At 45.2% G+C, this 15,165-nt stretch overlaps 1 protein-coding gene across 1 annotated transcript in view; it reads right to left on the reverse strand.

Moving 5' to 3' along the window:
- The window catches only part of LOC125332090 (c-Maf inducing protein), a 132,105-nt gene that overhangs the window by 39,223 nt on the left and 77,717 nt on the right, over positions 1-15,165 (reverse strand). The window contains exon 3 of the mRNA XM_048316704.1: positions 14,217-14,267. Coding sequence (XP_048172661.1) covers positions 14,217-14,267 — 51 coding nt within the window. The remainder of the gene's footprint in view (positions 1-14,216; positions 14,268-15,165) is intronic.

A 15,165-nucleotide genomic window follows, 5' to 3' on the forward strand; every position in this document is an offset into this window, starting at 1 on the left:
AGGAACCGGAGAGGCCAGAGCTCCTATAGGAACGAGAGAGGCCGGAGCTCCTGTAGGAACGGGAGAGGCCGGAGCTCCTATAGGAACGGGAGAGGCCGGAGCTCCTGCAGGAACCGGAGAGGCCGGAGCCCCTGCAGGAACCGGAGAGGCCGGAGCTCCTGCAGGAACCGGAGAGGCCGGAGCCCCTGCAGGAACCGGAGAGGCCGGAGCTCCTGCAGGAACCGGAGAGGCCAGCGCTCCTATAGGAACGGGAGAGGCCGGAGCCCCTGCAGGAACGGGAGAGGCCGGAGCCCCTGCAGGAACCGGAGAGGCCGGAGCCCCTATAGGAACGGGAGAGGCCGGAGCTCCTGCAGGAACCGGAGAGGCCGGAGCTCCTGCAGGAACCGGAGAGGCCGGAGCCCCTATAGGAACGGGAGAGGCCGGAGCTCCTGCAGGAACCGGAGAGGCCAGAGCCCCTGCAGGAACCGGAGAGGCCGGAGCCCCTGCAGGAACCGGAGAGGCCGGAGCCCCTGCAGGAACCGGAGAGGCCGGAGCTCCTGCAGGAACCGGAGAGGCTGGAGCTCCTATAGGAACCGGAGAGGCCGGAGCCCCTGCAGGAACGGGAGAGGCCGGAGCCCCTGCAAGAACCGGAGAGGCCGGAGCCCCTGCAGGAACCGGAGAGGCTGGAGCTCCTGCAGGAACCGGAGAGGCCGGAGCCCCTGCAGGAACCGGAGAGGCCGGAGCTCCTGCAGGAACCGGAGAGGCTGGAGCTCCTATAGGAACCGGAGAGGCCGGAGCCCCTGCAGGAACGGGAGAGGCCGGAGCCCCTGCAAGAACCGGAGAGGCCGGAGCCCCTGCAGGAACCGGAGAGGCCGGAGCCCCTGCAGGAACCAGAGAGGCCGGAGCCCCTGCAGGAACGGGTGCTGCCCTGGAGGGAGGGCTGTGGGTGCCAGCAATTGTTTATTTCTTGCTGAGCAACGAGGGCAGCTCCAGCAAGAGGGAAAAGGTCAGGCTCCCTCCTGCACGAAGGTCTCCCCAGCTCATTGCGGGGATGGCTAACACAGGCTAGTGTTACACTTCCATGTTGACAGTGCTTATGTAAAAGGGAGGTGCCTCTTGCTATATGCAAATGTGCAGAGAGAAAAACAACACAGAGAGCAGGCTCTGGAAAGGTTTTCTCCACCGCAGCAGAACATTTTGTTCAAACGCTGCGTAACAAGGAACAGGAAGAGGTGCTGGCAGTGTCCAACACACATGTTGGCCTGTCCTACAAAGCCCAGGTGCATCATGTATTCTGCAGCATCACCTGCTGGCATTTTGTCCTTTAACTCATTATCTTCATGAAAACAAAGAGGGTATGGCATCCCAAAACTTGGCCATACCCATATTCTGCTTTTAATAATACCAGGTGTCACGTACTTCCCATGGTATTCTGAAAAATACCTAAGGTTAACTTGTTGCTAACAGAATTTTCCCTGATAGTCAAGAGATGGGCTTAAATCACCACCTGAATCCACTGAAAGCTTTGCAACTGTGTTCCTACCTGCAACACTTACCAATATGAAAAAAAAAAAAAAAAAACAAAAAGCTATTTACCTGAAAAGACTAAGTCTATAAAAAGTCCCAATCCAGGCAAAGGGCTGGGGCTGGGATGAGTTTATGGAAACTTTTCTAAATCAGGGACTTCAAACTGCTCATGCTGCAGTAATCAAACTCTTCATGACCTTCTGGAAGTTCTGTACAGAAAGACAAATGTGCTGCTCTCTAAAATAGATGCAAAACAGCAGCAGCAAACTTTTGCACTCTACCATGTTTTCAGGTCACGGCATTTTTTTCATATTTCATTTTACCCAGTGCAAAATGCTGAAGTGCATCAACTTCTCTGCTACAGCTGCTTCTGTGAATGCAATTGCCTTGGTCAAGGCTCACTTTCCTACAAATTCCTTGCCACAGGCCAGAGAAAGGGAGGGAAATATTGTAGGATAAGCACTTCTGATTCTCACTCAGTTAAGGTCTAAATAACACTTCATTTTTTGCCAACTCATATAAAAAAGATCGTGGTAAAATCACCATTATTTATTACATTGAGACTGGCACCTGTGAATCTATGTCCTGAATAAATACACCGTGACATTCTCTGCCCCAAGCAGCGCACAGTTAAGATGATTAAAAGCAAGAAGGAGAGAAAGAGCAAGAAAACCAAGGTGATTTCCTTGAAGTGATATGGCAAGCCAGGAACAGAGCAGAACTGAGGTGTTCTGACCCTCAGGCCTCCAAGGCAATTGCTGGATCCTGGCACCCCAAGGATCCAGCACCACTGGCAGGCACTGTGCCCGCAGCCAGTCGAATGCTGCTGATACTCTGTTGCTATGCTTCCCCATCTCAACATCTCTGGCCACCATCTTTTTCAGTCTACGCTGATTCCCCTGTTTTCTTTCACCAGTGTCTGCCACCTTGCTCCAGATCTCACTAACCCAGGCAAGAACCTCCCAAGGCTCAGGTCAGCGCTGTCCCAGAGCTGACGGAGTTCAATGGGTTCAGCAAGCGGTGACGTGGGTTCAGCTGTTACTGATGCATGAGCTGGAACAACCACACAGACACTTCCCGCAGGCACAGAGTTTGTCCTTTGCTCAGGTACCACTGGAACAGTACCACTGCAAAGGGAAAGAATGCTGAAATAAACACAATTTTGACAGGATGAAAGAGAGACGAAACGCATTTCTGCTTGAGCCAAGAGAAGTGCAAAATGGACATGGGACGAGGGGGAGGTCACAGGCCAGACTCCCCAGTCACCTCCCAGCACGACACTGGGCAGCTGCGACACTAATGCACTGAAGAACTTGCTCCTGAAGCATATTATATGTCTTATCTACATATATATACACACACACACATATATCTCTACCTCCTTTGCACACAGCTGTCACCTGACTGCCCATCCTTCTGGGCTTCTGCTCTCTGATGTGTTCAACACTACTGCAAAGATATCCTTCAGTAACAACAGGAGATGAGAGGATGGAATGGGAAGGATATTCTACCCAAGGGAAAGAAAGAAAACTAAAGCCACGAAATTCATGAGCTCCACTGAAGACAAACCTGCATGCAAATACAGCGTGTGTGCCTCCAAAAGCTGAAAGCAACTCAAAAATTGTGGCTTCCTTCCAGCCCCCCTAAGCAGGGACGGAAGAGGTCATCCTTGGCAGACCTCCCCACTACAAAGCAGAGAAACCGGGCTTGTTTCTGCTGGTGCCTTCTCTTCCTCTCAAATCCCTGCACAGCCCTTGGGTCTCTAAGATGCAGGAACACAGCTGGTCGAGCCAAACCCAGCTCTACCTCAGTCCTGCATTTGAGATGCTGTAAACCCAGCTAGAAAACGCAGAAGGCCAACTGTGGCTCCAGCTGCACTTTGCCTGGGCTAATGCGGTTACTCTTGTAATCAGACCTGTCCACAGGGGAGACATTTTTTGGCATGGCCGGCACTGGTGCATTCCCCGAAACCCTCCATCCCTGCTTCCATTTCCTTTTGGCAAACACTCCCATTTCTTCAGGCCCCAGTTCCAGCACCAGCTTTACACTTCAGGTTGGCAAAACATCAGCTTTCATCCTGCACACAGCAACTGCTGTTCTGTGTTTTCCGTACCGGAGCCAAGTTGGGGTTTGTTTTTAATGTTGCTTTGGCTATGCGGAATTTCACTATGACTGCAGATATGTCTCCAGCAGAAGCACAAGCCACTCCCTGCTCGCAAAAAGCATTGGTAGAGACAAAGCCATGGTATCTTGGGTTGAAAATTCCATGTGACATCTTCCCAAATGAAGAAATATTCTCAAATATATTGCCCGTGAGCATTTTGGTGTTTTGGTTTGGTTGTTTTTTTTTTTTTTTATTATGCAAAAGTCACACAACACCTTTTCCTCCTGATCTTGGGCAGGAGAAAAAACTTCAGAACAGTTGATCAACACAGTTGTCCCAGACATATAGGAGAGGTCTGCCCTAACTGCAGGCTGGTGAGGGGGAAGTTTACAAACCCTCCTGAGGTGCTTAAATCTCTTCTGCGGAATGAGTGAGAAAAACCTTCACAGAGAGGTTGCTGGCCTCGCCCAACAGGGCAGGAGCCAGACACCCTGCTCAAGCTACAGGACTTGAACAGCCTCTGACTCACTAGCAGAAGAAAGGTTTTAAGCATGTTTAGACACAACTGCCTCCTCCTCCTCTTGCAGGACACCTCACTGCTCCCTGCTGCAGCATATTTGGCCCTTTTCTCCAGAGCAGCAAACGCCCCACACAGCCACTGTCTGTATATCAGGATCTCAGTGTTCTGACAAACCCCACAGCTTCCAGAGGGGTGAGAGTCTGACCTGCTTTTGTATTTGCAGAATGACCCAGAGTCAGAAAAATCATGTTCAAAAAAAAAAAAAAAAAAAAGAGCAGACTACTAGACAAAAAAGCAGGAACACGTTTACCATACACACTTCACACTTTCTGAAGCCTTCAGCATACTAACTGCACTGAGTGCACAGGGGCAAAAGGTAGTATTAAATAACCAAAGCACAGAAGACACTGTGTGACTGTGAGTTTTGACAGGCAGCAAACAGAGCACAGATGACACAAGGCACTGTGACATTAAGTGCCACCTAGGTGTGGTCCTTGCTGTGTGCTCCTCTGTGCAAAGACCTACCATTACTGACTGCATTATAAAATGCCTCTGACACCCAGCTGAACTGATGCAGGCTCCTAATTCCTTTTAACTTCATGCCTTTTATGTTCCACACATGACAGCTGTGTCTGTGGAACCCTGGCATCCACCAGCTCACAGCCTGTGGTGGGAATAAATGACTTTGCCACTGCAGAGAAGAGATATTGTGTAGGAAAAAAAAGGAGCACGTACAATCTTATCGTCGCTGCACTTTGACCGGGTCTGGCAAAGCAAAAGCTGTGCACAAGGCCACCATGGAGCACAGCCAGGCATACCTGCTGTGCAGAGCCCCCCTGCTCTGGCACTGCACCCTTCAGATTCCATTTAGGCACAAGAGAGTTGGTCATCACCGGGAAAACAGGACGTGGCCTCATCTGCAAGGCTGCACAACAAATGCCAGTAATTTCAGGCATGTGAGAACCCTGATCGGAAGAACTCACTACCTGAGAAACCACCTCCAGCGGGGATTAAGCAGCTACTATTGCTACACATTGTAGTAACTGCTAACAAAAGATAACCTCAGAAAGATAATCTATCCCCTTTTTATTTTCTGGGAAATTCCAGTAAGCTGAAGTAGCACCAAGTAGCACACAAAGCAATTATTTCTTCCCAGATATGCAAAATGGATTAAAAAGCCACGTCATCCCTTTTCCTTATTACTCTCTATTGCTGGCAGTGGACACCCTCAGCTTTTCCTGCTCTCCTCCCCTCTCACCAGTCAGCAAAACCTTCCAAATGGACGTTTACCCACCTGTTTCACTTTCTCCTCCTTGGCAAATGTATTATTTTGCTGATTTTCTAGCTCCTCAACACCATAAATGGCTCTGAAATTGGCTTCTCTCTTGTGCACCTGCATCATCAATGTCGTCAGCAAGAGAGATGTGCACGGCTTGAGGAACATGTTTGTGTCAGAAAGCTGCTGCAGAGCCTTCGGGAGAGCACGGACTGGATGCTGATGTGATGCTTGCAAGCATCTTAAAAGGGACTTCAGAAAAGCAGGGTATTTCTATCTTCAGATCACTGGGCTTTAGAGCACTGAATTTTCCAGTTTCTCGCAGGCAGATGCCCAATTTCAGAGCAGCATTTCCATCTAAAACATTCCCATCACTTTGTTCCATGTTTTTGTATTGCATCTTATTGTGCCACATCAGCACAAACCCCCAAACCTCCTGCAACTCTTCAGTCTACCAAAATGCCACTGAATCCCTGCAATTTCCTTGTTTTCCGTCTCCTTTGTACAAGTGCTGTGTGATGTGCAAGACTGAATGAAGACTCGCAGTTTTCAGCTTTCTGATCCCAAGACTCACATCCTCACAGAGAACCAGAGATCATTGGGGTGCTCCCAGAACCACTGCCCACTTCATGTTCAGAATCACTCACAACATCCCTGCCACCCTTGATGGATCTTCCCTCTGGTCACGCAGCCTAATCCAATATTCCCATCTTAAATAAGACAGTAAAGAGCACCAGAGACCAAGCTATGGGAAATAGCTGCAATGCAATGGCTTCTGAATGAAGAGAGGGGAATGAAGGACACACTTGCTTTTGGATACTCTTTTTCCTAATTTTAAAACCATCAGTGTTCTAGGAAAAAAAGACAAGGAGCTGTGACACACAAGATGAACATAAGGCTTACAGCAAGAGCTAGAGCAGATGATACAGGCTGTGACACTTGCAATATACTGTTTTACAATTTTCTGTAGATATTAGCAGCAGTTTTATAATCTCTTAATACATTATGTATACTATGATGCACTCCACATACCAATTGTATTGGAAGAAATAAATGTAAGGACAAAACCGTGCAAGAAATGAAAGAGAAATTTAGAACAACACCTAGATCCCCTTTGCTCCTTCAGGGTCATGGAGGTCTTCTGACAGCAAGAGTTCTCATAACATCCTGAATGCAGAATTGGGCCCCATGGCAGCAGCTTAACAAGGCACTTAGCACGTGTCATCTCCCAGAGTCAGGTTTTCACACCCAGTGCATCATGCAAGGAGGATAATTACACTCCTGGGAAAGACTATCAGTCTTGTCCTGTCTCCATAAGAGATCTCCTAAAAACAGATTTTCTCTGCAGCTAGGAACCTGAACAAGAGAATAATTTTTGTGCAGCCCTATACTATGACAGCTATAGATGAGAAGTTGTAGTTTGGTGAAATTCTTGGTCACCATGACCTCGAAATCCTGAATTGCAAAGAATTAGTCATAAGGCCAGCGCTGGAATAACGTGGAGGAGCAATTCACCGGCACAAAACCCGAGGATCCCTCCTGGCCAGCAGCTCAGCATTCCTGAGAAACAACATACTCCAGCAATTGTATCTGCTCCTCTTCAGAGCCGAGACCTAAGCACACGATAACAAGCTGACCTGTTTATTCAGCTGTTTTTGACACCCCTCCATCTTCAGACCTAATATTAGTTTGAATAGGATAGCATCCAAGTCTAGAGGGGAAAATTTAGAGCTGGTCCTGACTTAGCTAAAGCAAGACAGAAAATAACTATCTAGTTTCTACTCAAATTTCACCACTTGGCCATTAACTGGCTTGAGTTCTGCCTCCTTAAAAAAGGCTGTTTTGGCAACGCAGGAGGCAGTTATGAGTGCACAAAGCATATGTGCCTATGGCTGGATGAGGGTAGGGCGGCTCAGAGCAGCAGCTCAGATCCAGGCTGGCATCCCAGCGTGTTGCCGAGAGCCTCCTTGGGCTGGACAAAGTGCTGTGCTGACATGGATATGCTGCTCCCAGATTTGAAGTGATTCATGTGAAGCCAAAACAGAGCACAGACTGTGATCAGCTGCCACTGCTGCAGATGTACCTTATAGGAGGAACCTGCTCCAGTGGCCCCCCAGAAAGAGTGAGGTATTTTCCCAATGCAAAGGCAGTGAAAGCTTAAAAAAAAAATCTAACCATTCCACCTGTTCCAGTTCTTAAAACACTACCAGTGTTTCATAAAATGAATAGAAGAAAAAGCTTTCTGTCAACATCTCGTCTGTTTTTCATCTATTCATTTCCACCTCCCAAGTGAGATCTGTGCCTTTCTGCCGTGGCAGCACAGCTACCTCTAGCAAAACGAGATCCCAGAAACAGAAAACAAGGCCAAGAATTTTCAAGTGACTTCTGATAACAGATGGCCTGAGACTGTCAAACTTGTGCTGGAAAATGAGAGAGGCAACAGACTTCATGTGCTCATGAAGATGTCTCAAGCCAAAAAGAAAGTAAAAATAAAGACAAAAAAGACACCCCCCAACGTAACTGCAAAAAATAAATGTTATGGAAATAAAAGGCTGTAAGTATGACAAGATTTCCATTATGCTGCTACTGAATTTGCAATGAGGTTGTTCAGATTACAGACAGGGTGGTTTTTTCAATCACCAGATGAACAGCAGGCACACACAGCTGCATTTCATGTTACCTTTCATATAGAAAAGAAAAACAAACCATTCCAGCAAACATCAACTTCACCAAGAGAAGAGTCATCAAAAACTGAAAAACGGTCTCACTATGTTCACCAGAAAGCCCAGTACCAGTCTCACTTCTTGGCAACACAGATCCATTTACACACCCCTTGGAGGCCAGATCTAATCCCTACAAAGTCTGGCCTAGAACAGCATAATGATGCAGAGGAAAGGCAGGATATCCCAAAAACCTGTTCATGGTCTCCCATAACTGGTACCCAAGCATTTCAGAGGAAGAGTACAACCACCAGCCAAAAACTTGTGGGCTGCCTTTTATCTGTCCAAGCAATAAACCTGCTCATCCAAAACCAGTGTGTCATCGAAGCCCAAAATGCTTCCAAAGCCCTGAGGCTTTGAAAGGCAAAACTTAATTCCACAGCTTTGGTTCCCATCATTATATTATTGACTTGCACATAGACACAAAAGGAAAAAGGAAAAAAAAAAAGCCATTGTTGGCCTAATTGCATGATAATTATTTATTATTTTACCTCAAAGTAAAAGAAAATTAAAACTTCCGTATTCTGTGAAAATGCCTCAGTGTTTCAGCTAAAGAAAGCAAAGAAACAGCCAAGACAGTTAAAGTTTTGTGTGCTGTGTAACCATCAAGGAGAGGTCTGAAGTCCAGAACTACCACTCCAAAGAACTGCTGAGCTCTTCAAATAGTATTTTCACTATGCAGCAGAGCACAGGGCTATTGAATTGTCACAGTACCAAACCTTCCTCTCCCACATCATAAATTAGGTAACTAAACACACTGGCCCTTTTAACTATATCCAACGTGATTTTTTTCCAGATCTCACCATTTTAAGGCATGATTTAACCCAGATCTAAGGCTGTAAATTTCTTTAATGCCATCATTTAAATTCTATATAACCCCCACTCCTGTATCAACACTATTTTTAATCATTACCATGGTGACAAAGCCGTAAAGGTGCTTTACACAAGGAAGGCTTTACCACACTTTTGAGAACAGTTGCTCTTAACTTAATAATTTGCACTTTTAAATTTCAAAGAAGAGTAACTCAATCTGAACATTCACCATTAAATATAAAAACAGATATGTACTCATGGCTATTGCATAAAAAATATTCAATATTAATGAATGAGAAATTCATAACCTGGTCACAGTAAAGACCAGAGAGCATTCATCATTCAGGTCAAGTATGACTTTATTTTACAGTCAATCCCTTTGCAAGTAATAGGGCTGCATGTGCATGGAAGTATCTGTTTCCTGAAGACACAGATAGAGCAATCCCTGTGAGAACCAGGGAAGTATTAATCCAAAATTAAAGTTTTTGAACGAAGGCCAACATCGCTTGTTTTAGTATTCAATGCACAATGTTTGCAAATCCCAAATGACAACATTGTTCCAGTTTCCTAATTCATGGGATTCAAAACATGGGGTCTGGGTTGCAAATGAATTTTAAAACAAATGGTAATGTGACTGTAGACTGCGAGTCAGGGGTGTGCATGTATGCTGGGCTGCACAAGCACGAACAGCAGGATGGGGAGGGGGCTGCTCCCCTCAGCTCAGCACTGCTGAGTTCATGTGCCAGTGCTGTGCCTGGTTTGGGGCTTCATAGGCTCTCAGAAACCTCCTACCACCTCAAAGTAAACCCTGCATTGTGCGAGGACAAGCATGGCGTGGGTGGGGAGAGGACCAGATGATGTTCAAAGGTCCCTTCCAACCTAAACAATCCTACAATTAACATATTTGCACTGTCCCTGCTAAGAGATGTGTAAACTCCCTAACCAAGCAGCAGTACTCATTAGGAGACACACGGGCACTGGTTAAAAGCATCAGTGGGAAAGACAAGGTACAGGCAAGCCTTTCTAGAAAAAGATCCAGGTCAGAGACACACAAAGCTCAGTTTGAGTCATGCTTCATGCTCTCCTGCAGACCTGGGTCTGTTCTTTCTGTATTGTGTCAATTCAGGACATTCCCCCAAAGGCTGTCAACCGACATGTTTCACTGCTGCATCACCCAGCTGACCAGAAAACACGAGCAACTCGCCCCACAATGAGGGCAGTGTTCGGGGCTTACTATCAAGCACCATAAAAAATGCAACATGCCCTGCATGACCTTAGGTGAATTCCCACTAACTAATGTAATTCTATACCTGTGCTCTGCACCACAAGAGAAGAACTAAGGATCCCTGGGAAAAACCCTCACTGATGTCCTTCTAACTCAAGTGCAACACGGTACTAAATTAGTCAAGTGTATCTTTTCATGATTAATACTTTTAGCATGAGGTGTAATGGGGCTACACATTTTCTACAGAGGATGGTACCTCCCTGTGCTCAGCACTACAAATGCACATAAAGTCTTTAGCCCAAAGAGAGCAACACAAACAAGCAACAAAGTAGATGGATGCTGGCTGGCAAAATACCAAGGGTGTGTATTTGCTTATTTGTGTGTGTCCCAAAATTACTAGTCCCAGTATCCCTCAAAGCCAAGTTTAGCTGTATCCATCCTCTACAGAAGTTGGTTACCGCTGTATCTGCACTGGATCCAGAGAGGGCAAAGAACTGCATGAGTTACTCTCTTTTGGATATCCACAGAAAGTGTTGTTATCTTTATTAATACACGGCTATGACTTACCAGCTTCCACATACCAAAGATTATGTATCATGGTTTCAATCCAGCCTCCTTGGTAGAAAAGAACTTTCCTTACACAATGGATTAATGATTTGTGTTTGAGGAGCTGGAGAGTTGTTAACATGTTCTGTTTATTCTCTCAACAAAGATAGTTTGGCTTAGCTACAACCCAAAGGAAATCAGGATTTCTAAAAATAGGCTGAGGTGGCCAAAAATCCTTTAGGAGTTTTGATACTCATTGATATTCAGATTAAATTAGGAATTATGAGTAACCCTTAGTGGGAGGGCTTGGAATGGAAAACCCAGAGATAAGATGACGACATAAGGAACACTCACTCTATCCCTACACCCCTGCTGACTTCATTGAACACAGTATTCAAGGAAAAAGACACAACTAAAAAGCTGTGTAAGCATCTTGACAGCTAGTTAGCTGGATGACACATAAAACCTCTTGGAGCTGGATCTAAAACATGGATAATTATGTGTTTGGTTCTCTTTTATTTCTGTTAATCTGTACTGTCTCTTTTATTATTCTCTGGGTCACAGGAAGAAATTATTCTTGATTTTTATTTCCATGTTCGTCTCTAGAAAAAAAATAATTTCCAGGGTGCCAGTTGGCAAATTGAATTCTCACAGCATGTTAAACCTTAGAACTGCACCACATCAAAGCTCTCTCACAGACCTTAGCACCTTCCTACAAAACCAAAGTATGTGCCAGAACCTAAAGAGCTTCCCCAAGTATTTGAAACACAACTATTCACTGTTCTTGCCCATTTCTCACGTAGCTCAGAGTACATGCAGCATCTGACTCCCAAGGCTTCAAGCACAGGAAAAGGAGTCAGAAGGACACTGACACAATATGAATCTGCTCTCACAATTGTAATTTAAGAGGGGGCAATCCCCACTGCTGAAAATTCTCAGAGTATCAGTTTGCCATCTGTACAATGGATTCCTCCAGCCTTGTTTGGGCAGGGCAGGGGAAGTAAAAGTCTCCTGCTCCACTTAAATCTAGTGCCAAGTACACTGGGGCTCTGGGTTCAGCTGGGCTCCCTAAATGCTCCCACCACACAAGTACGAACAATAGCAAGATCATCTCTGTTGAATGTTTTCCCCTGAACAACTGCTACAGCTATCTGCACCGGTTTGCATCTGTGTTCTACATCCCACAGAAATGTTTTGACCCATTATTTGTAAGACCACTGGACAAATATATCATTCATCAGCACAACCACCCAATTATAATACAGCTGCAGCGATGTCTCTGCCAGCTGGTGCTTTGTGTAAATGCCCCATTCCAGAAGAATAGCTTTCCTGCTTTTTGTGGGTTCCCTCACTACCTGCTTAATCATCAAACCTTACAAATTATGGAGTGAGACGAACCTTGGCACCTGGCTCTTAAAGTCATAGGCCACAGTGCCAGTAAAGTGATAAACTTCACTAAGGTAGACACACAACTGCACTCCCCCAACTCCCCTTCTACACTGGCAGCTTGTCCTGCTTCTTCATCCCGTTGGGATCTCACTTAAACCTGCCAAAGAGCAGGAAGTTACCAGGTGCACTTCCTCTGAACTATTAAGCAACAAAAACCACCTAAATTACCTCTATTTTAGTAAAGAGGAATTTCTTAGTGCCAAGTACCTGGGCAGTGACTAAACCCTGTCACTGTTCTTATGGGAAAACACTATTTGCTATTCTTGGTAAAGGGAAGGGCTTTCAAATCAAGATAATGTTTCACTTGTTTTTCAGAAACAAATTTAATGGGGGTGGGGAAGGGAAGCAGGGAAGCAAAAATAAATTCTACTTTGCACCAAGTTAAATTACTCAGAGTTTCCCAAAATGAGAGGCTTGGGTCAGAAGCACTGGAAAGTTTAAGAAATACTCCTTTAAAAACAACTCCCACTAGAGCAAAGCTCCCTCTCCATGACTGAAAGGCATGTAAGCAAGCCAGGTCACTCTGTCTAGCCTGGCTGGCTTGCTTTATTTCTTTCTCTTTCTCCGTTTTTTTTTTTTTTTAAGAATGGTAGGGCCATGTTGCACCTTCAACACATCTTACTTGGTTTTTTATTTTTCACAATTGCACCTCCAACCCCAATTCTCCCCTCACTGCAGGAACAAAGTGGGCATGAGCCACCAGCACGCTGGTATCACAACCATCCTGGCTGGGGGTGAAGGAGAAAAAGAAATTCCATCATCATTTCTATCCATGCTTTCTCTGATCATCCCTGCCTGCCAAAGCAGGAGAGAAAATAATGGCCACATGGAGATACTGCCCCTGCATGCTTTAAGTGCTTTGTTGTCCTCAGGAGTTGCAAAAAAAAGCAAGGCTGGCTGGGCATTGTGTTAATGATACTGTCAAGAGGCCAAAATAAAGTGCTACACCAACACCCGGCCTTCTGCTATCAGCACTGCTGTTCCACTCTCAGTTGGGCAATCAGGGTAACAGGCTGGAGAATATGCCAGAGGTCTGGAAAAGGAGATCTCAACACTTGGCTTTTGCTGATACAAACCTGGAACCACTCAGAATACGATTGCACCAGGCTGATGGCTACACAATGCACACCAATACTGTAGTTTTGCCACACAACTGTTTTGCAACTATCAAATACACCTACAACAAAACCAGTTTGGTGGGAGGGACTTCCGTATATTTTTCCATGTGGTTGCTGTCAGCAGGCTGAAATCTCGATAAGCTGCACAGCCAACTTGGCTGACTTCACTGAAACCCTGCTGAAGACAAGTCCTGAGCTGAAAAGCTACTGCTTGTGTTTCCCACTGCAAGGCAAGGAAGGACAACCACATTCAGCATCTGGCCAAAACTTGTTTCCAACTGCATCAAAGATGCATACAGATTCCATCCAAAGGTCAGCAGCTATGGTTTTCAATGAGGAATGTGCTGCTTTTGAGAGACAATGTTGTCACTGTGATCCACTTTCCCTACTTAGGGCAATCAGTCCATTGTTCCCACTGAAAATGAGAAAAGACTTGAGGTCTCTGAAATGGAAACTGCCTTTAATTCCAAATCATCCTAAAGCATAGACATAGACTGATGCATAACAGAGTGATGCTACATATACAGTAAACAACTCTAAAAGACACTCTTTCTCCCTAGCTTCTCAGGAAAATAAAAAACAAACAAAAAACCTCAAAATATCCCGAAAGTCCAGAGGATATGATGAGGTGTACTCATTGTAGCATATTACACTTCACAGTACAACTAAAACCATCCAATCTCTATTCTGTTTAAACGTGTATTAACTGCCTATCTACTTTTTGAAGCCAGTCACATGTTGATAAAGCTGCGCTGTGTAACAAGTTAATTTGTCCACTTCGTTCATGACACAGACAAGTTAAAACTGCAGACATGCTCTGATACAGGGTTTCTGCAAGAAAAGACTTTAGCCATTCAGGGCTTTTACAATGAACAAACAGGGAATTCTAAAAGGTACTCTTGGAGGCAGAGAAGGAAGAAAATCAAGTGCAGAACTTACCTTCCACTGCAAAGAATGGAACCACTGATCCCTCAGGTAACTGTTTGCAGCCTGCAATACAGAAAAGTTACAGACTTATTAGATTCTACCAGTGTTTCAGGTCACTCAGGCACTGTATATTATAACCAGTTTGTTTTCACAGAAAGCAGTGACACAAAGACCTTGCTGCATAATAAAATACTGAACTAAAACCTTACAAAATATTAAGTTCCTATGAAATGGTGTCCAACCCAAAGACTGTGAAAAATCCTCCCTGATTTCAATCAGGTGTGGGTCAGATCTTTCATGTCTGTAGGGCATTTGCCTCTGCCATTAATCACTAGAAGCAGAGTAGGAACATGGGCTGACATTTTACTAGGAGGGGTGGGTTTTTTCCATACTCTGGTTTCTCTTCTTGCCCTGCTCCTCAGCTGGCCCCAAAGCAATTCAAATAATATCTTAGCTCTTTCAGTGATGTTAAAACAGTGAGAAGCACAGCACACACAGACGTGCAGATACATGTACAGACTGTTTGCAGCAACGGCATAAATGTTGCAATAATCACTCCCAGCCATCACCCATTTTTGTCTGCATTAAGCTCAGCTGCCAGAAATTCCCAGTGTGAAGCCAGGTCGTAGCCAATGAAGGAATAGTTCAACACTCCCAAAGGTCAAAAGGCTTGGTATCAAAAAATATAAAAGCATGTACAGTGACGTAAATACGCATGCCTTAGCAAGGTGACATAAGTCTGAAATATTTGAGTGGGTAGAGATGCCCTTTGGCTTTTCCAGCTCCACCTCAACGCTGCCAATGGGCAATTTTTACTCACAATTCAAAATGTTTTACAAAAACAGTGAAAATTACAGGATAGCCTCTAAGTCCATGTTAAAAAAAAAAGGTGAGGTTCTCTGCCAGTCAAAAAGCACCTACTTCTTGAAAATTAGAGCATCACTTATCAAGTTTCACTCCC

Source organism: Corvus hawaiiensis, chromosome 12 (assembly GCF_020740725.1).
Source record: "Corvus hawaiiensis isolate bCorHaw1 chromosome 12, bCorHaw1.pri.cur, whole genome shotgun sequence".
NCBI classification, from domain to species: Eukaryota; Metazoa; Chordata; class Aves; order Passeriformes; family Corvidae; genus Corvus; species Corvus hawaiiensis.